The sequence below is a fragment of the Cherax quadricarinatus genome, chromosome 50 (assembly GCF_038502225.1).
Source record: "Cherax quadricarinatus isolate ZL_2023a chromosome 50, ASM3850222v1, whole genome shotgun sequence".
Taxonomy (NCBI): domain Eukaryota; kingdom Metazoa; phylum Arthropoda; class Malacostraca; order Decapoda; family Parastacidae; genus Cherax; species Cherax quadricarinatus.
The window spans coordinates 25,309,930-25,333,684 of record NC_091341.1 but is presented as its reverse complement, the minus strand read 5'-3'; the positions used below and the strand labels follow the sequence as shown (position 1 = coordinate 25,333,684).

Sequence of the window (23,755 nt, the reverse complement as noted above, 5' to 3'; positions counted from 1 at the left end):
TCAAACAAACGGGCTTCCACATGGATAAACTGTCATTTTTGTGGAAATTGGTGTCACGCCCCTTGTGCAGATATCCAAGAACTAGCTACAAGCAGTATTAAAACAGGGAAGTGTTTTTGGGTATGCCCAAATGAGATAAATCTGTGGACTAAAATCACAAGGGTATTAAAAGAGGATAACATCAAAGCTGCTTTCATAGACAACCTGGAAGCTTTCTACAACAGATGGGAACATAAAAAGTCTGGGCTGAATGGTACTGCCCTTGATACTGGCCATGTAGTCAGAAACTGTAAGGCTGGAGGTGATGTCCTGGTTGTCAGTAAATGTGGGGCTGATAGTGCTGTCCTGGGAGACAGTAATGGTGAAGCTGGAGGTGCTGCCCTGGGAGACAGTAATGGTGAAGCTGGAGATTTTGTCCAGGTAGTCGGGAATTATACGCAGGAAGGAATACATATAAATGACCTTATAGGGGACAGGAGCCATAGTAGGGAAGCAAGTGTAGTCAAAGATAAGATAAAACCAATATTGCAAACTAGAAATACCACAGGAAATAGCAAACAAGAGGACTCCACTAGCAATAGTGAGGATATATTACCAAAAACAACTGGTGGGAGCTCCATTGTTGGTGCTAGGGAGGATAGGAATAACACAGGGAAACATGCACCAACAGGGAATATAGTCACAGAAACCCAAGGCAAATGGAAACCAAGCCTGTGCACATACTATGCACTTGGTATCTGCAGGCATGGGAAATCTGGAAAAACAGACGGGACGTGCAACTATGACCACCCTAGAAAATGTCATGCCCATATGACAACAGGAAAATGCAAACTCCCATCCTGTAAGCTTTTTCACCCTGAACTGTGTACCTCTTCAGTACAGGAAAGACTGTGCTATAACTTAAATTACCAGGCACACCATCTAAAGGGGACAAAAAGATACAAAACATCCAGGCCATGGGAAAACCTGGGTAGCCACAGCCACTCAAGAGGGAGAGGTTTTTTAGTGCCAGGAAGGAAAAAAAACTGGCAGGAAATGGCAGAAATCGTACACCAAATCCAGTCATTCCTGGAGTGGAACCACAATCGATGGCCTCCACTCCAAACCAACAGATACAGATATGTACTAATGCCGGAAAAAAAATCCCCCCCAGTACCAACATTACCACCAGTCCAATGACATTCTTCTTTGCAAATATACAGGGTCTAAAGCCAGCAACAAACAACAAAATACCTTTCATCCATGGACTGCTTGCAGAGGCAAAGGCAATGTTCGCGGCTTTCACTGAGACCCACATAAAGGATCACTTGGACAACGAAATATGGATCCCAGGTTACAACATATACAGATGTGACAGAGTGAACAGGCAAAAGGGGGGGGTTGGCCTGCACATTGCATGCACAGAACTGCTTAATGCCTCAAATGATGTAGTGGAAGTTTTAGCAGTAAAGGTCGAGAACCAAAACCTAGTCATTGTGGTAGTCTACAAGCCTCCGGATGCAACATCCCAGCAATTCCAGGAACAGCTGTTAAAAATTGACCTCTGTCCAGCTCCTGCACCCAACATCTTGCTCCTGGGGGATTTCAACTTAAGGCACCTAAAATGGAGGAATATAGCAAATAATATTGTTGCAGTAATAACACCAGGAGGTAGCTCTGATGAAAGCTCACACTCACACGAGCTTTTAAATCTCTGCACAAAATTCAATTTAAACCAGCAAATAATAGAGCCTACTAGACTGGAGAATACACTAGACCTCATCTTCACTAACAATGATGATCTGATAAGAAATGTCACCATATCAAAAACAATATACAGTACTCAGATCACAACATAATTGAGGTTCAGACATGTATGCGTGGAGCCCCAGACCGACGTAATGAGACTAGTCATGAGGGAGCATTCACCAAATTCAACTTCAATAACAAAAACATAAAGTGGGACCAAGTAAACCAAGTCCTAACCAATATAAGCTGGGAAGATATACTAAGCAACACAGACCCCAACTTATGCCTAGAACAGATTAACTTGGTGGCACTCCATGTATGCACAAGGCTTATTCCTCTAAGAAAAAGGAGGAGCAGATGTAAAATAGAAAGAGACAGGCGCTCCCTTTACAGGCGACGGAAAAAAATAACAGAGCGGCTAAAAGAGGTCAATATATCTGAAATGCGTAGGGAGACACTGGTCAGAGAAATAGCAAGCATCGAACTTAAGCTAAAGGAATCTTATAGGAGTCAGGAATCGCGGGAAGAACCAAAAGCCATAAATGAAATCGAAAGAAACCCAAAGTATTTCTTCTCCTATGCCAAATCAAAGTCGAGAACAATGTCCAGTATTGGGCCCCTACTTAAATAAGATGGGTCCTACACAGATGACAGCAAGGAAATGAGTGAGCTACTCAAGTCCCAATATGACTCAGTTTTTAGCAAGCCGCTAGCCAGACTGAGAGTCGAAGATCAAAATGAATTTTTTATGAGAGAGCCACAAAATTTGATTAACACAAGCCTATCCGATGTTATCCTGACGCCAAATGACTTCGAACAGGCGATAAATGACATGCCCATGCACTCTGCCCCAGGGCAAGACTCGTGGAACTCCGTGTTCATCAAGAACTGCAAGAAGCCCCTATCACGAGCCTTTTCCATCCTATGGAGAGGGAGCATGGACACGGGGGTCGTCCCACAGTTACTAAAAACAACAGACATAGCCCCACTCCACAAAGGGGGCAGTAAAGCAACAGCAAAGAACTACAGACCAATAGCACTAACATCCCATATCATAAAAATCTTTGAAAGGGTCCTAAGAAGCAAGATCACCACCCATCTAGAAACCCATCAGTTATGCAACCCAGGGCAACATGGGTTTAGAACAGGTCGCTCCTGTCTGTCTCAACTATTGGATCACTACGACAAGGTCCTAAATGCACTAGAAGACAAAAAGAATGCAGACGTAATATATACAGACTTTGCAAAAGCCTTCGACAAGTGTGACCATGGCGTAATAGCGCACAAAATGCGTGCTAAAGGAATAACAGGAAAAGTCGGTCGATGGATCTATAATTTCCTCACTAACAGAACACAGAGAGTCGTCAACAGAGTAAAGTCCGAGGCAGCTACGGTGAAAAGCTCTGTTCCACAAGGCACAGTACTCGCTCCCATCTTGTTCCTCATCCTTATATCCGACATAGACAAGGATGTCAGCCACAGCACCGTGTCTTCCTTTGCAGATGACACCCGAATCTGCATGACAGTGTCTTCCATTGCAGACACTGCAAGGCTCCAGGCGGACATCAACCAAATCTTTCAGTGGGCTGCAGAAAACAATATGAAGTTCAACGACGAGAAATTTCAATTACTGAGATATGGTAAACACGAGGAAATTAAATCTTCATCAGAGTACAAAACAAATTCTGGCCACAAAATAGAGCGAAACACCAACGTCAAAGACCTGGGAGTGATCATGTCGGAGGATCTCGCCTTCAAGGACCATAACATTGTATCAATCGCATCTGCTAGAAAAATGACAGGATGGATAATGAGAACCTTCAAAACTAGGGAGGCCAAGCCCATGATGACACTCTTCAGGTCACTTGTTCTATCTAGGCTGGAATATTGCTGCACACTAACAGCACCTTTCAAGGCAGGTGAAATTGCTGACCTAGAAAATGTACAGAGAACCTTCACGGCGCGCATAACGGAGATAAAACACCTCAATTATTGGGAGCGCTTGAGGTTCCTAAACCTGTATTCCCTGGAACGCAGGAGGGAGAGATACATGATTATATACACCTGGAAAATCCTAGAGGGAATAGTACCGAACTTGCACACGAAAATCACTCACTACGAAAGCAAAAGACTTGGCAGACGATGCAACTTCCCCCCAATGAAAAGCAGGGGTGTCACTAGCACGTTAAGAGACCATACAATAAGTGTCAGGGGCCCGAGACTGTTCAACTGCCTCCCAGCATACATAAGGGGGATTACCAACAGACCCCTGGCAGTCTTCAAGCTGGCACTGGACAAGCACCTAAAGTCGGTTCCTGACCAGCCGGGCTGTGGCTCGTACGTTGGTTTGCATGCAGCCAGCAGCAACAGCCTGGTTGATCAGGCTCTGATCCACCAGGAGGCCTGGTCACAGACCGGGCCGCGGGGGCGTTGACCCCCGGAACTCTCTCCAGGTAAACTCCAGGTAAACTTATTAATCTCACTCCAAAACTTTTTCTTATTCTCAGTAAAATTTGTTGATAACATCTCACCCACTCTCTCATTTGCTCTCTTTTTACATTGCTTCACCACATTCTTAACCTTTCTTTTCCTCTCCATATGCTCCTTCCTCCTTGCATTACTTCTGCTTTGTAAAAACCTCTCATATGCTAACTTTTTCTCTCACTACTCTACATCATCATTCTGCCGATCGCTCTTCTTCTCTCCCACACCCACTTTCCTGTAACCACAAACTTCTGCTGAACACTCTACCACTACATTCTTAAACCTACCCCATTGCCTATACTCTCACTAGTCCATCTATCCTCCAATAGTTGTTTATATCTTACCCTAACTGCCTCCTTCTTTAGCTTATAAACCTTCACCTCTCTCTCTCACCTGCTGCTTCCATTTTCCTTGTATCCCATCTATAAATAACAAAAAAAGGCACAATACCGTGACTGGAACGATACACAAATAACCCGCACATAAAAGAGAGAAGCTTACGACTACGTTTTGGTCCGACTTGGACCATTTACAAAGTCGGACCGAAACGTCGTTGTAAGCTTCTCTCCTTTAAGATAAGATAAGATTTCGTTCGGATTTTTAACCCCGGAGGGTTAGCCACCCAGGATAACCCAAGAAAGTCAGTGCATCATCGAGGACTGTCTAACTTATTTCCATTGGGGTCCTTAATCTTGTCGCCCAGGATGCGACCCACACCAGTCGACTAACACCCAGGTACCTATTTGCTGCTAGATGAACAGGACAACAGGTGTAAGGAAACGTGTCGAATGTTTCCACCCGCCGGGAATCGAACCCGGGCCCTCCGTGTGTGAAGCGGGAGCTTTAGCCACCAGGCCACCGGCCCACCCCTTTATGTGCGGGTTATTTGTTTATCCCATCTACCTTTTACTCTCACTGTAGCTACAACTAAAAAGTGACCTGATATATCTGTGGCTCCTAGTGAAGTCTACCCAACAGTCTTTTATCTACCAATACATAGTCCAACAAACTACTGTCATTACGCCCTACATTTATACATGTATATACTATATACAATGCACTGAATAGAGTGGAGATTCAAACTCATGGCTTGGATTTGAACCTGGCTCCTTTCAATGCATTGTTTACAATTATGTCAATACATGTACAGTGACTGACAGAATCATAATAGCAAAATTGCAAACAAATCAAGGCAGTATGGTGCAGTGGCTAACATGCTGGTCTCTGAGCTTTAGGAATAACTTACCATGCATTCACACTTCGCCCATTCTGTGATATCATTACAGTTTTGTGAGTTATGCTATATATGTACTATATGTACGTATTAATATTTATTTAGAAGAGTCGGCAGATTCTCATTATGTATTGTTATTATTTAATGTTTAGATTCATAAAACCTTTGATAGTGTTATTCATGGATAAATTAGCTATGTGTCTAAAAAGTTTCCCCTCAAATAAATGTATTTTTTGTTTTGTTTTACTGAAAAAACATATTGTTTTACAATATATTTAATTTATTGTATTTATCAGTGCCATACTTTTCAGCATTTATTATTCTGCAGATTTATATTTAGTTGTTCTGCAGATTTATATTTAGTTGATTCATATCCATTTTTTTTCAGCATTAATGAGCATTTATCTGCACCTGCTTCATAAAACAATGATTTCAGTTAATACTTCTGAGATTCCTACTTTTACTACTATATTACTACTATGTATTCCTTCTATTACATCTAGTGTTACTTTTACTCTTAGTACTGTTTCAACTACAGCTACTACTACAAAAGAATGATAGTTTTATTATACTATTCCTTCTGCCACTAGATTACTATCGAGGCTATTAATACTTCCGCTATTGCTACTACAAGTAGTAATAATACAACTGCTACAAGCACTAATATTACTGCTACAAGCCTAGAACTACTACTGCACCTATTTACATTAACAACGTACTACAACTACTACAGTATTACAAAGCTGTTACTAGTAGAATACTAGTGTTAGTACGACCACTACACCTGGTATTACAAACAGTAGCGTACTAGCATTACTACAACTATGAACCAACAACTGCTGATTTTAATATAGCCTCAGCCTCTTATATTATACTCTTATGGTACAGTTGTTAGTACAGTTGTAGCCCCCACTGCTAACACTATTAATAAGAGTTATTACTAGTTCTGTAAATGCCACTGCTATCACAGTAACATTATCAATATTGATACTGCAGCTGCTACATCATCTACTACTACCATTATTAATCTCAAACATTACCAATATTGATACTTTCCTAGTGCAACTTTTACATCACCATTAAATCTACTACTACCATTACTACTACTGCTTCTACCCTTACTTTTACTATTATTATTATTATTATTATAAGCATTATAATAATATGTAATAATACCCAAAAGACAATAAATACTATTGCTATTTTTGTTCCTTCTCTTCCACCTATTATTATTATTATTATAGCAGGAGCTATAGCAGCTGCTGCTGCTGTAGCTCCTGCTGCTACAGCTTCTGCTGCTGCTACAGCTCCTGCTGCTGCTGCTGCTACAGCTCCTGCTGCTGCTGCTGCTGTTGCTATTATTACTGGGCTCTTACCACTGCTACTGTACTTCCATTATTACTACGTTCTTTTTACTAATACTACTAATAATAATCTAACTTCATTTTTTTAACTGTTACCACCATTGCTGCTACTACTACTACTATTCTTATTACTACACTTCTTAAGGTGACTACTAGTTCTAATTTTACTAGCTGTTGCTATTATTGCTACTGCTGCTGCTCCTACTACTATAATGCTGCTGCTGCTGCTATTATTATTATTATTATTATTATTATTATTATTATTATTGTTATTAATATTGTCATTACTATTATCACTGCTGCTTCTGCTACAACTAATGCTGCTACAGTTAATTTTACTACTGCTGTTGTTGTTACTACTGTTACTATTGTCAATACTATTACTACTACTACTTTACTACTGTTATAATCTTGACTATTTCTACTAGACAATACTACTGCTGCTGTTACTACTACTGTTACTATTACTACTGTAATTATCTTTGCTGTTACTACTAGACACTTCTACTGCTACATACTGCAACAACTAATTCTGCTGTTGATTCTGCTGCTCTTGTTCTTGCTGCTGCTGCTACAGCATTATTATTACTACTACTACTACTGTTGTTTTTGTTGCTTCTGCTGTTACTACTACTACTACATATGCTTCAGCTACTTCTACTTGTGCTTTAGCTACTACTACTAGTACTACTACTACTATACTACTACTATTACTACTATACTACTACTATTACTACTACTATACTACTACTATACTACTACTACTACTATTACTATTACTACTACTACTACTACTATTACTACTATTACTACTATTACTACTACTATTACTACTATTACTACTATTACTACTACTACTATTACTACTACTATTACTACTACTACTATTACTACTACTATTACTACTACTACTACTACTATTACTACTACTACTACTATTATTACTACTACTATTACTACTACTACTACTACTACTACTACTACTACTACTACTACTACTACATGGTGTATGTCTGCAGGAGAGCAGCCCAGGCCGTAGTGGGGACTCTGCAGTGGTGATGGGGGAGGTGCCACGTAACTCCGATTCCTCCTCCACCGCCTCCTCCGTCAGCCCACCTGATAAGCGTTGCGACTCTGGCATTCACTCCCAGGCATCCTATTCCTCATCCTCAGCCTCGCACTCTAAATCAGGATCCTCAGGGTCAGAAAGCTGTGTGCCTATCCCAGCGGCGGGACCTCCTCGCTGCTCCAGTGTGGATGATCTGTGCCGAACACAGCCTCCTCCACCACCTCCTGAGTCCTGTGTTAAGAGCCTCTCCTTGCAGAGGGGTGCTGTGCCTCCTACCGTACCTCCTTCAAATCATGGCACTGCCCCAACTACCACCACTACTACTGCTAACACTGTGCAAGGCAAGACAGGACGCTTGAATATTGAAGTGGTAGGTGGAGGCTATGGCTTCCTGCCACCCTCTAAATTTGTGGCTTCTGAGCCTGTTTACAGTGACGCTTCCACACCAGTGGTGATCAAGCGACGGAGCTCAGTCACTGCCGTTGAGCCTGACACGCCTCCTTATGAACGTTCTGGCTCCTCCTTTAGCACTTTCACAGAGCCTCAACTACCAAGAGCAGTTTTGAAAGGAAATCCATATGCCGCCACCAAGTCCCAGACCGTGGCGGCGCATGGACTCCGTGCACGACGGCTGCCTGCAGCCGACGCCAAGCATGCTACCATCGCCGGGGTTGTGCCCCCCAAGGGCTTCCACCAGCCGGGCCACATCGACTCGCGCTACTTCTCTGTGCCCGCCGTCAAGCCGCCAGGTACCCGTGTGCACCCGGCGCCTACTCCCACCCTCTCCTATCGCACCCCCTCCCTCCACTAACTCTCACGCCCGTAAGTCATTCATGCCCACACCCGCATGCCTCCCTCAAATACACATACTAGCACAAACACAGCTGTCCATGTCACATCCACATAGACACCACACTCCATCATGCCACACCCACATAGACACCACACTCCATCATGCCACATTCACATAGACACACTCCATTATGCCACATCCACTGAGACACTACACTCCATCATGCCACTTCCACATACACACCACACACTATCATGCCACATCCACATACACACACCACACTCCATCATGCCACATCCACATATTCTTTACACTGCATCATCCACTTTTGACCTCAAACACTGTTGACCCAGTATCTCTTAAGGCCACACATTTTCCTTTGCCTTGTTCCAGTCTCATGACCTGCCATATCACAGCATCCTAGCACTGAGTAACCCACTTATTTGCCAGCAATAAATTTCTGGTTTCTAGTGCCTATCATAAATTATCGTATGCAGACACACACAATCATAAACAACGCTTTTTTCAAAATTAATTTCTTAGCCAGCATTAAGCTTAAATGTATCAAGTCTGTTCACACACACACACACACACACACAAAATGTATGAATAAATTAAACATATATTAAAAAAATACACACACACACACACACACACACACACACACACACACACACACACACACACACACACACACACATATATATATATATTTTTCAACAAGTCGGCCGTCTCCCACCGAGGCAGGGTGACCCAAAGAGAAAGAAAATCCCCAAAAAGGAAATACTTTCATCATCATTCAACACTTTCACCTCACTCACACATAATCACTGTTTTTGCAGAGGTGCCCAGAATACAACAGCTTAGAAGTATATATGTATAAAAATACACAATACATGTATATCCAGGAGGCCTGGTCACAGACCGGGCCGCAGGGGCGTTGACCCCCGAAACTCTCTCCAGGTAAACTCCAGGTAATATCTATAATATATATATATATATATATATATATATATATATATATATATATATATATATATATATATAATAGTATATAAATATAGGGAGGTACCACCTCTGGAACTGTCCTGGGGACCCTCATCCTCAGAGAAAAGTATAAATTTGCTGCACAGAAAACTCAAGGATCTCCCTGAAGCTGTTTGAAAATTATTTTCTCCTACCACCCCCTATATTTTATAGATACTTTATTTAAAGACAAAATACATTGACAAAAATACAATAGGGAGTAAAACAACATAGGTAGCAACTCAGAGCTACATCTCGAATACTTCGTCCAGCTCTCCTTACTCACATACAAAATATGTTCACTTACAACCACCAGAATCTTTCCAGTTACTGGAAAGTATAAAAACTTTACAATAGATTAAACATCAAAGCTGGGATACAACAGCTTAGCTCTTTCCCTGTAGCATTAATCATATAGACATTTTATATCACAACACATCCAACACAGAAAGAAACCCATAATACACAATCCATGTACTTAAAACCATTACAACACTATCCCATAACCTTGCTACCTTCATTCTACTGCATGAGTGTCCTGCTAATTGGGACCTTATTTGTCTCTTGTGTTAATTTTCATCACTTTATTTGCTATTGCCTCTTTTCTTGTTTTTCTAGGGATAGTACTAGGTAGTTCTAGGTTACTCATCATTTTCTTAAGAAATTGCATGAGGGAAAATTGTTCTTGTCTAACACATGTCTCATCATGTCGCCCATGTCTCATCATGTCTTGCATCTCATGTCTCTCACAGGTTTATTATGCATCTCACAAGTCTTATTTTGATTCTCATCATGTCTCACATGCCTTATCATGTCTCTCACAAGTTTTAGCATGGATCACAAAAGTCTTGTCATGACTTGCACAATTCTTGTCATAACTCGCACAAGACTTGTCATGACTCAGTTAAACTTTATAATAGATATGTATAAGACTTGTATATAAGGTTTGCTACTATCCACGGTTTCCACATCCATGGCAAGTCCTCAGAACGTATCCCCTGCAGATATGGGAGTCCTGCTGTATATGGAAGTTACAGTTACTAAGTTTACAAAGAATAAATAGGCACAATACCTTGACTGGAACAATACACAAATAAGCTGCACATAGGAGAAAGAAACTTATGATGATGTTTTGGCCCACCACAGATCATTAACTAGTCATAAGTTTCTTCTCCATGAGGAAGTGGAACAGAATTCTTCCTCCGTAAGCCATGCATGTCATAAGAGGTGACTAAAATGCTGGGACCAAAAGGCTAGTAACCCCTTTTCCTGTATACATTAAGTTAAACATAAAAAGCTTTCATTTTTCTTTTTAGGTCACCTTGCCTCGGTGGGATACAACTCCTGTTTAAAACAAGAAAAAAGTTTCTCCTATTTATGGGTTATTTGTGGACTGGGTTTACAGTTTGTTTGGTTACCATTTGGATACAGTTATGAGAGTATACAATCTTTTGCATTCAGAAAAGAGATACATATGAAGCATTTCTGGCAAACTGATTCTGAATCTTAGACTATTTAATTCTAAAACACACACATAAATTAAGGCATTGTTACATTGTTATATTCTGTAAATGTTCTAAAGTAGAGTATCATACAAATTTCATCCAGAACAAACATTACAAAGTGAAAGATTTTGACACTGCTTAATTTTTTATCTAAAGTATAATAAATCATTTAATCAGTGTTCTTTCTTTATATTATTTGAAATTAATCCCCATGGCTGTACTGTAGTGTACTGTGCTACCACCCTCACTGATAAAGAAATGCACTTCCTCGTCACAGCACACACATTCACCTTAATACTCATTTTGATCAGTGGCGGCTCGTCCATAGGAGCTGCAAAGCTACAGTCCCCCCAGGTGTTCACTGCCAGACGTATGACTTCATCAACCTTACGCAAAAATAATTTGCAACTGACAAATATATTACAGGGAAACTCTGTTGTGTGTTGTTTTCAATGTATTTATAAGTGAATTTTTATTTTTTTGTGTTGAAATGAGATAAAAAATTATTAAAAACAGAAGTTTCATACGGTACGATAGTATAGGTATTACTGGGGTTACGAGCCGCCACTGATTCTGATGTCCATAAATTATCATCATATGAAAGTTCATCACCTTTATAATGATAAAAATTAAAAATATGATTAGAATGAATGATAAATTGGAAATATTTTTTGAGACATATAATAATAATAATATTATTATTATTATCATTTATTATTATTAATTATTATTATTATTATTACTGTATTATTATTTCACCATGCAAAGTTTGTTTTTTTTCCTACTATCATTCTAATTTGTATCATTATTATCATTATAATTACAAGGTATTTTTAGTAATTAGATTAGCAGTAATGGCAATAAAATACCAGTAAAAGTACTAGATTTAGATTTAGAATAGTAATACAGGTACAGTATTGTAGTAGTTGTGATGTATTGACCAGTACAAAGTGGATGTGATAAGTAATGTAGGATGATCAAAATTATTTACAACACAGGTTATTGATGAGTGTTACTGTGTCTTATAGAATATAGAAAATATCAGAACTAGCTTAAATCCTGTAAATGTCATGTACGTTTGCATAGGAATGTTTGTGCATTGGTGTTGATGTACACTGAATGTGTATGTGTGTGTTTATTCTTATGTATGCTTGTCACTCAGGGTATTCAAAGTACAGGAAGTCCTCAACTTGTGAACATATTGGGGACCCCCTGAATTGTGTATAATATTCATAATACAGGAAGTCTTCAGCTTACAAGCACGTTGGAGACCTTCTGTATTGTGTATAATAATGATATGATAATGAATACACAATACAGAATATTCTCAGTGTGTTTGTAAGTTGAGGACTTACTGTATTAAGATAAGATAATAAATCTTGATGGCATGAACCACATTGTGTGCAAGAGGTGCTGTTGAGATGTAGATCTTTGAGGAAGTGCAGGCATGGCCCACACTCGTCCCCACACACCTCCATCACATTGACTCATTTTCAAATTTCCTGACAGCTGATGTGCCCGTAAGATTATGATTGGAAGCGAGTGTCCCAGAGGAGCAGGAGACTGGGTGATGAAAGGTAGGGTGTACCTCAGTCCGCCAATAAACAGAACAGCTTCTGGTGCTGTGGCGTATCTTGTAACACCCTTCCTTATCTTTCACCTTTTCTGAGAAGTCTCTGACAGTCACCTAATACTGATGCAGTTATGTCAGAACAATATATAATTTAAAATGTTTATTGTCAGAAAGTCCAATGATCAGTATGTAGTCCTTGTGCCCCTATGTGTTTATTTTTATTATCCTGTCAATTATCTTCCTTATTAATGTACTGTAACTATGTTCTGAATTTAACAAATTATATTATCACATCAATCTCTCTTTATTATATACAGCAATTAAAAAAAAATAATGGAAAAATTACCTATAGACGGACAAGCATTCAATTCACAAATGTCACATTTTCTTTAATGCACTATTTAAGGGCTACTGTTAATAATTAGTTTCAATATTTATTTGAAGGTTCCCATCCAAGTACAGCATAATATAATTCTGCTGATCAGTGAAATATATTAACCTTCATTTTATGGGGGAGTCATGTTGTTTCATATTCTACTTAACTATATTAAAGTGTTGCAATTGTCTTTTCCACATTTATATTCATTTTCTTATTTTATTTTAAATTATCTCTTAATCCACTGGGTGCATGCCTTCTTCATCTCTCAAAGAATTCTTGACAGCCCTTTATGCACCTTACTATAATATAAATGGAACCTGAATATTAAACCTTGCACTGTTAGCCATCTTGTATGTCAGTTTTTTTTATTTATTTATTTCATGTATTAGTTATGAGTAGTGCACTAAATACACTTCAACACACACACACACAGATGTTTTCTAGTTAATGTCTACATTGTAATAATGTTGGTAAAATTCCCGACAATATGTAAAGTAAAAGGACACAAGTGCAACTAATGTGACATTTTATTGTGGCAATGTTTCACTCTCCAGGAGCATAACAGCTTGATAAAGCTCCTGGAGAGCAAAACATTGCCACAATAAAATGTCACATTAGTTGCATTTGTGTCCTTTTACTTTACATAATGTCTGCATTATAAAGTTGAAAAACTAATTCATTTTTATCAGGCTCTTTTATTATTCAGAATTCTCTAGAATTAAAAAAAAAGAAACTGAATCATATCCAAAACTCTAGTTTGACAAATCTGTTTAATTTGAAATTTTCTGAATAGAAAGATATGCTTTCTAAAATTTTGAGTTCCGAATGATCTCCAAAATTTAGAATTTTCTAAACACTAGATGAAGCCTCATATTTTATGTTATAAAATATCTTTAGTTTTGTTTTGGATGAATGATTGCCTTCCCCCAAAATTTTAAATGAATGACTTTTGAAATCCATAATTTTTTGAGATAAGAAATTTTGAATGTCAATTCAAAAAATTTTTAATCCAGAATATTTTTCCATATAAGAGAAGCATGTAATCTTTATTATGCATGTATCCTGTTAACCCCTTGACTGTCGCAACCCCCAATTCTGAGGTGTCTCCTGGTGTCGCAAAATTTAAAAAAAAAAAAAAAAAATTCTTATGAAATGATAGAGAATCTTTTCCCGATTGTAATGACACCAAAAAAACAAAATTTGATGGAAAACTGACGGAATTATGCTCTCGTGAAGTTAGCGACCTCGGCAATATTTACAAATCGGTGATATCGCCCACTTTGAGCCCTATTTTCGGCTAATTCCATTGTTCCAGTCGACCAAACTCGTAGCTATTTCTTTAGAACTCCATTTTTTCTATTGATTGAGTACAAGAAACTGCCCATTTACTGATTTCAACTACCCAATAATGTGGTCAGAAATTTGCAATTTGGCCAATTTCATGAAAATTAAAAAATATGACAAGTTCAAAATAAGGTCCAGAATGAACAATGCAGACATTCCTGGCTCTAAAATAACATTTTCTTTGTTCATCAGTCATGTCTCCAGGCCCCTCTGATATTACTCTTGCTTTCTATTTTGAATTTTTATTCAAACAAAAAATAGAAGATTTACTGTTATGCAGACTACTGCAATACTATAATAATTGTATAAATAACATCAAACCATTCATGACTGCATATTAGAATGGCTAGTAGGACATTTATTGGACAATGACATCATTTGTTTACTTTTGAACATCAGCAAAAATCAAACATTTCCCCTTTTTTGAGCTCCATTTCTAGGTTCTTTTTATAGTAAAATCATTTAAAATCACCTCTGTGTCTATAATATGTTTTCCATTCTATCAAATGAGACCAAGTAAACGAGAATACAACCATAAATACTATATGAAAATAGACCACAAAGTCGGCATTTTAATTAAAAAAAACGGTCAGTTTTTTTTTTTCTCATTATGCACTGCATGCTGCAGGATTTTTTTTATATGGTGCACACTGACCACACAGACCCATTCTCTCACATGTGGGCCTACCAGCTTTCTCCTGCTTGATTTGAAGCCAATAAAATTTATGAGTATATATACGCCAAACACGGTACCTCGTAAGACGTATATATATGACCAAAACAGTCAAAGGGTTAATCAGTAAACTGATTAACATTGCCTTGCTTCTGTATTAACAATCAATTCACCCCTTAACTGTCCAAGTGTAGATCTACGTTCGCTCACCCAGGGCTCCAAATAGGCATTATTCTACATATTATAAGACGGCATTATTCTACATATTATAAGATAAAAAAAAATTTAGGATCAGTACTTACTGAGATATAAGCCCACGAAGTTGGCTCAGGATGCTCACCTGATGGCAGCATGGAGTCCTGCCACTTGCAGAAGTGTTGCCGATATACCTTTTTTCTCATTTTTATATTATTTTATATAATTTTTATGTTCTGATAATTACAATTTATAGTAGTTCTTGTGATTTCATAGCCAATCTTTGCTCTGACACTAATATTAGGTACTAAAATTGTACTCAAATAGTCACAAACACACTGACAGGTGAGCATTTTCATCTGTCTTGGTCATTTACTATTGTCTAGAAATATATACAGTACTACAAAGTAGATCCCAGCGATGTTTTAGATATGATGGAGTATATATGAAACTCCTTGAAGCATAGTGTAAGACTGACTGTCACTAAACTGCTGACAGTGCACCAGTGGTTTGACACTTGATAATCGTGCATTGCTGCAGAGAACTCCTGGCTTTGTTTTCACTGTTACACATAAACATGTCTGTCTGTCTTTTTGTCTACCTGTGTGTGTGTCTTTCTGTCTGCCTGTGTGTCTGTCTTTCTGTCTGCTTGTCTCTGTCTCAGAGTGGCTCATGAACCAACAGTTGTTACACACGATGCAGTCACGTCTGATTCCTGATCAACTGAACATGCGTATTACTTGCCAGTCATGCTTATTATGCCTTATATCTACAAGCACAGTGTATAGCACTGGATTTTTTTTTTTGGGTTATCCTAGGTAATTTACACTATGTATGATAACTGTACTTATGTGTACCTGTGAGAGAGACAGAGATAGACAGACAGACAGACAGATAGATAGATACAGATGGAGAGACAGCCAAACCAAGTCAGCCAGCTGGCCTGACGAATCATTTCTCTTTAAATAGGGCATAGGTTTTTTATTTACCTGGCAGGATGACATTACCAGTGGTATCAAAAATGAAAGGATGTTGCAAAAATATTGCACATGGGTTATTATCAAGGTTTTTGATATTTCCTCGATCACTTGTGGCCACATCCATCTCAAAGCCACCAAACTTTGGATCATCATCACTTTCCTCTTAAAAGGGAAGTATTAATACGACATGACATCAGTGAATCCCTGGTGTTTGCCATGCTATTTGCTCTAGCTGGTGCTCAGTTGAACTGGTGCTCCCACAAGGTACTAAGTGGTCCCAAATTTTTTTAATACTGCACACAGGCCAAATTTAGAGGTAGGAAAAATAAAACGTTGATCAATGTTTGGACAGTTAAGGGGTTAAGGCACAGCTTTGTTTCTGTATTTACAAAATGCAATACACTACCTTATATCATTACACAAGCCTGAGCATCTCAGACAAGCACAGCACAGCACATCACTTGAGGGGTGATGCGAGATCCCTGTAGCTAGCATGCAGTCTTTGGAATACACTACATATACAGTTGTAAAAAAAATCAAGATGCAAGTACTTTGTTTTGAAGAAAATACAGGTATTATTTGCATGCCCACATTGATTGTCTTTGGTATTTTATGCCCAGTAATATAATTAGTTCACATTCCAGCCAGTTAAAGACAAGTTCTTATAACTAGTGAGTGATAAGATCTTACAAAGTTGTTTGTCTCAGACAGTACAGGCAATCAGCCTCATATCAAAGAAAACACAGTCGCAAGAATTTACATTTATTATTTTGTATATCAATTACTTTATATTCTGCTGTTGTTTCCAGGGACTGGAGTGATGGCGTAAGAGCAGCTAAGGTTACATCACAACTACAACAAATTATCAACTAGGCTGGATTAGAAAATTGCATCTATGGAAAGTGATTTGTTAATGCCCAAAACTGAACAAAGTCTGTTACAAACAGCTTAAAAGTGACTTGTGTTAACTTTCACAAACTGTAGTCTGCAGTGTACAGTACCACTGATTAACATTAATCACACTGTTGATTCAATGGAGTGTGGCATCAACATTTACGAAGTGGCCCGTGGCAAGCCACACTTGTTAAGAGGTACATATCTTGTAACCCAGCACACACTAGACAAAGGCTGATATTAGTGCAGGTACTGCAGAGACCTCATGTAACCCAGCACACACTGGCTGAGGGCTGACTGCAGGTACTGCAAAGAGTTCGTGTAACCCAGCATACACTGGATGAGGGCTGACTGCAGGTACTGCAGAGAGGTTGTGTAACCCAGCATACACTAGACGGGCTAACACTGGCGCAGGTGCTGTAGAAATTTTGTAACCCATTGGACAAGGGCTGATGTTAGTACAGGTAATGTGGATACCATTGTAACCCAGCACACACTAGATGACAGCTAATGTTAATGCAGGTAATGTGGCGACCTTGTGTAACCCAGTACACACTGGACAAGGACTGATACTAGTGCAGGTAATGGGAGACCTCACTTGTCACTTAAAATGATCATCGACTCCAACAATACACTACAGACCTGCATCTCTCTCACTGATCTTAACCATTTACAAATATAATTTGTTTATGGTGAACTGTGAAAAATATTAGATGCCTTACAGTGTTGGGTTGCTAAACTAGGCTCAATGCAAATCATATGTGATGTACCAGAGAAATACATTTCATATTAATAAGGCACTGCAGGTACAGGTATTTTGCTATAAAAGGCACAGTGAAGATGTATACAGAATCAGCTCTACAATATAAAACCATTATAAATTCTTCACTTTGTATTGCAGTATAATACAGTAGGTGTAGAGCAATACAGGGATGAGAGCCAGTTAATGCTTGATTAAAGGACTTTTCTGGAAAAAAGGCATTGAAATGTTTTGATACTTGATATTAGTGATAGAATACCCCCACCACACCCAAAAAAAAAAAAAGAAATTTAGATGAAATTGATACCCTCAAAAATTCTTCCACTCTTTAATGAAAATAAAATGGCAGATATTTCAAAATTTCATGACAAATTTTGGACATTTGTGGATTTCTTCAAACATTTGCTAATTATGATGATATATTGCCAGCCAAGATGATATCACAGTATATCAGTTATGAATATACTCCTAATTTACATAAAATGTAAATAAAGGACAAATATCATCACTTATTTATGTTATATATATTACATAGTATGTATGTGCACACATGCACTTACGCACGTGCACGCACACACACACACATGCACTTACGCACATGCACACACACATGCACACACACATGCACACACACATTCACACACACATGCACGCACACATGCATGCACACATGCACGCACACATGCACGCACACATGCACGCACACATGCACGCGCGCGCACACACACACACACACACACACACACACACACACACACACACACACACACACACACACCAGCTGGGCTGTGGCTTGTACGTTGGTTTGCGTGCAGCCAGCAGTAACAGCCTGGTTGATCAGGCTCTGATCCACCAGGAGGCCTGGTCACAGACCGGGCCGCGGGGGCGTTGACCCCTGGAACTCTCTCCAGGTAAACACACACACACACACACACACACAAACACACACACACACACACACACACACACACACACACACACACACACACACACACACACACACATACACACACACACACACACACACACACACACACACACACACACACACACACACACACACACACACACACACACACACACACACACACATACACACACATACACACACACACACACACACACACACACACACACACACACACACACACACACACACACACACACACACACACACACACACTGTTAGGAAATATTTCTTCAGTCATAGAGTCGTCAGGAAGTGCAATAGCCTAGCAAGTGACGTAGTGGAGGCAGGAACCATACATAGTTTTAAGAAGAGGTATGACAAAGCTCAGGAAGCAGAGAGAGGACCTAGTAGCGATCAGTGAAGAGGTGGGGCCAGGAGCTGAGTCTTGACCCCTGCAACCACAATTAGGTGAGTACACACACACAGAGTAAATACATGTTTAGAGTAGTATTTCAGGTTCAGAAGGAGAGGTTGAGAAGCAGCTAGACTTGTTATCAATATTATTATTATAATCACAGGGAAGCGCTAAACCCATAGGATTATACAGCGCATGTGAGGAGGATGGAAGGTATTCAGGCTCAATTCAAGGAACCGGAGCACAGATCCAATTCCCCTCGCCAGCGTTAAGGAACCTCCCTTGAGGGGACCAGACTTGTTATATCCAAAACAGCAGTGAAAACTTAACTTGATCTGAGGGAGAGTTAGAAGAGACAGTATCGGAAACATAACTTGATCTGAGGGAGAGTTAAAAGATACAGTATTGGAAACTTAACTTGATATGAGGGAGTTCAAGAGACAGTATCAGAAACTAACTTGATCTGAGGGAGAGTTAGAAGCAGCTAACTCAGAAAGAAGTTCACAGATATTAAGAGTTAATCAAAGTTGTGAACACTATAAGAGAACCTGTTACCCACTTTAAATTAAAAATTAATAAATAGGCCCGCACATAACATGCCATGTAAAAATATACACATTATTTCTCCAGGTAACTGAGGGGGTCTATTAAACATTTAAAAAGCACATACTTTATGTTCAGACAATTTCCATAATAAATGTGTAATATTATAATAATTGTATATTTTTGGGGGGGGAAGGATTAAGTTTTTATGAACAGACCTTAATTGAATACAAATGTTTTTTTGCCATAAATAAGTCTGTAAAGATGGCATACATTTACCATAAAAAAAATGCGAGAGAAGAGTGGCCATCAGAAAAAGACATCATTGAGACGGCCTCCATCAAAGTGTTCATTGGTATAAATTCCACATAAGTAACATAGGAGAAAAACTTCCAGTAATGTCGTTAATGTTCATCAATGGAAAATCACCTGCTGCAAGCCTTAATTATTTTATAATAATAAAAAATAATGAATTACTAACAAAAGAATTGATGAGCTATGCAGGTTTCCAAAATAAGGACAGACAAACATTTCATAAAGTACATAGTTACTGGAATGAAACTAATATAAAACTACTGAAAGTTATATATCAAAATATGCAGATGAACTGTAGTCTATAGTTGTGTGTACAAGAGGGAACTCTTGTGTTGGTCACCACACTAAATAATTACTTAGTGACTAAAAGAAATTGAAGTGTTATGACATTACCTATACTGTAGTAGATTATACAGTATGTATAATGAAAATATAATGTGCTATATCGCAACACTTGAGTGTTTCTCATGTATTATTAAAATATGACCCAGACAAACTGGTGTGACTGCCAGATATTGGAGCCAGGTCCAGATGCAATTTTTATTCACACAAAACATTATCCCAGTTTTAATGGGAAATATTTTTTGTTTACCTGCAGACCATGTTGTGAATGATAAATGCGTTTAGCTTATGTAGACCAGGGTCTTGATTTACAGTCTTCTGGGCTTCATGTTTTATGAAAGCTGATTCCAGAATGTTACAGTTCAACATATGACTGGCAAAGAATGATTGATTTTGGAATGTTTTTATTCAAGAGGATATTATGTGTTTGATAAATGCAGGAAAAAAAGGAGAGGCACTTAATTCCTGTTTGAGCATATTGCATATATATGCTGTTGAAGTCTAGTTAGCTTCAGGAAATCTTGTTTGACCAATGTACCTTTTGTCACATTCCTTATATGGGACCAAATATATATATATTATATATATATATATATATATATATATATATATATATATATATATATATATATATATATATATATATATATATATATATATATATATATATATATATATTTTTTTTTTTTTTTTTTTTTTTTTTTTTTTCCCAACAAGGCAGGGTGGCCCGAAAAAGAAAGACTTTCACCATCATTCACTCCATCACTGTCTTGCCAGAAGGGTGCTTTACACTACAGTTTTTAAACTGCAACATTAACACCCCTCCTTCAGAGTGCAGGCACTGTACTTCCCATCTCCAGGACTCAAGTCCGGCCTGCCGGTTTCCCTGAATCCCTTCATAAATGTTACTTTGCTCACACTCCAACAGCACGTCAAGTATTAAAAACCATTTGTCTCCATTCACTCCTATCAAACACGCTCACGCATGCCTGCTGGAAGTCCAAGCCCCTCGCACACAAAACCTCCTTTATATATATTTTATATATATATATATATATATATATATATATATATATATATATATATATATATATATATATATATATATATATATATATATATATATATACACACCGTCGTATGCTTAGGTGAGGTTTTAATTAGATTATGCTTTATAATGCTACTGCCTTTAAAGGCCTCTAATATTCAAAATTTTCAAGGAGTGTGGAGGTCAAGAATAAATCTCATTAAATGGCAGTGTGAAGAATGTCCTCATATTTACATTCAACTTGTATTTTTTACCTTTTGAGGCCATTGTTAATGTGTAAACTTAGGTAATGCAGGCTGCTGGTTCATCTTCCTTCAAAGAACTGATAAAGCTTTCAAAATCTTTAAAAAAAAAAGATACCAAAATATTTTTTTTTATGAGAGTAGTGTATCTTGCAAATACAAATACAGGTATATGTTCACATAAGGAATAGTTATACATTGAGCTAAAAGCTGTTTAATTACAGTTTCAAACTCTAGTGAACAGTTATTTCAAACTGATCAGTTCCAACATGAATCCAATTATGCTATGCTATCTTTACAGATGTGCTCATGCCAAAATATTGTTTCCTATTGTTCAAGTTTTATATAAGTAACATAACATTTTGAAACTGGATTTAGGCCTGACATTTATGAGAAGTTAACCCTCCCTGAGAGCAAGACATGTTTATTGCTACTTTCTTGAACACATTCCACAGTGTCTTGGTGGTTCTGCAGACTCATAACCTCAAGTTGTATCCTTTATTAATTTAAAAAACTTTGGCACAGTTTTCCTCATTTCCTTCAGTGCTTCAGTAATATGGTACTGTACTAAATAAAGTAGGACACACCTTAGAAAGTTAGGTAGATATAATTAAGCTTCAGTGGATTATACACAAAGTCTAGGAAGGGTTAGTTTAAGTTTTTTAAGCCTGACTTACTGCACAATTAAAACTTTACATACTGTGTTAAGTCTTGTGAATAATTCTGTCAATACAAAAGAAAGTAAGTTTGTTTTGAAGAAAATTTGACCTAAATTTACATATAATATCTTATACAGACTATTTAAGGTCTGCCTAAACTTGATTCCTTTTTAATATTAGTGGCTTTTATGTTGCTGATTATATGTTAAGTCTGCAAGTTTTGGCTAAAAACTATAAAGCAAACAATATATATACATATCTACAGACGTAAATATTTATTTAACACACTGGCCATCTCCTACTTAGGCAGGGCAACCCTCAGTCGCACTATCACTGCCTTGCTAAAGGTGCACAGATACAATGATTCAAATGTCTCTCTAACAACTAATTTCTCCACTCCTCATCTATATATATATATATATATATATATATATATATATATATATATATATATATATATATATATATATATATATATATATATATATATATATATATATATATATATATATATATATATATCTAGGTAGTAGGTTGGTAGACAGCAACCGCCCAGGGAGGTACTACCGTCCTGCCAAGTGAGTGTAAAACTGAAGCCTGTAATTGTTTTACACGATGGTAAGATTGCTGGTGTCTTTTTTTTTGTCTCATACACATGCAAGATTTCAGGTATGTCTTGCTACTTCTACTTACACTTAGGTCACACTACACATACATGTACAAGCATATATATATACACACCCCTTTGGGTTTTCTTCTATTTTCTTTCTAGTTCTTGTTCTTGTTTATTTCCTCTTACCTCCATGGGGAAGTGGAACAGAATTCTTCCTCCGTAAGCCATGCGTGTTGTAAGAGGCGACTAAAATGCCGGGAGCAAGGAGCTAGTAACCCCTTCTCCTGTATATATTACTAAATGTAAAAGGAGAAACTTTCGTTTTTCCTTTTGGGCCACCCCGCCTCGGTGGGATACGGCTGGTGTGTTGAAAGAAAGAAGAAGATATATATATATATATATATATATGTTATTTATTTTCTTTTTTTATTAACACATTGGCCGATTACCACGAAGGCAGGGTGGCCCGAAAAAGAAAAACTTTCATCATCATTCACCCATCGCGGTCTTGCCAGAAGGGTGCTTTACACTATAGTTATAAAACTGCAACATTAACACCCCTCCTTCAGAGTGTAGACACTGTACTTCCCATCTCCAGAACTCGAGTCCGGCCTGCTGGTTTCCCTGAATCCCTTCATAAATGTTACTTTGCTCACACTTCAGCAGC

At 38.1% G+C, this 23,755-nt stretch overlaps 1 protein-coding gene across 4 annotated transcripts in view; it reads left to right on the top strand.

Moving 5' to 3' along the window:
- The window catches only part of LOC128695272 (protein tincar-like), a 382,958-nt gene extending 364,188 nt beyond the window's left edge, over positions 1–18,770 (top strand). For 3 of the 4 annotated variants that reach the window (XR_011393371.1, XR_011393370.1, XR_011393369.1), the window contains exons 14-16: positions 7,830–8,701; positions 12,713–12,780; positions 17,157–18,770. Coding sequence is in view for 1 of the 4 variants with exons in the window: in XM_070095591.1 (XP_069951692.1) it covers positions 7,830–8,628; positions 12,713–12,735 (822 nt within the window). In the remaining 3 variants the exon portion in view is untranslated. The remainder of the gene's footprint in view (positions 1–7,829; positions 8,702–12,712; positions 12,781–17,156) is intronic. The other variant, XM_070095591.1, reaches the window with a different exon arrangement.
- Positions 18,771–23,755: the final 4,985 nt, after the last annotated feature.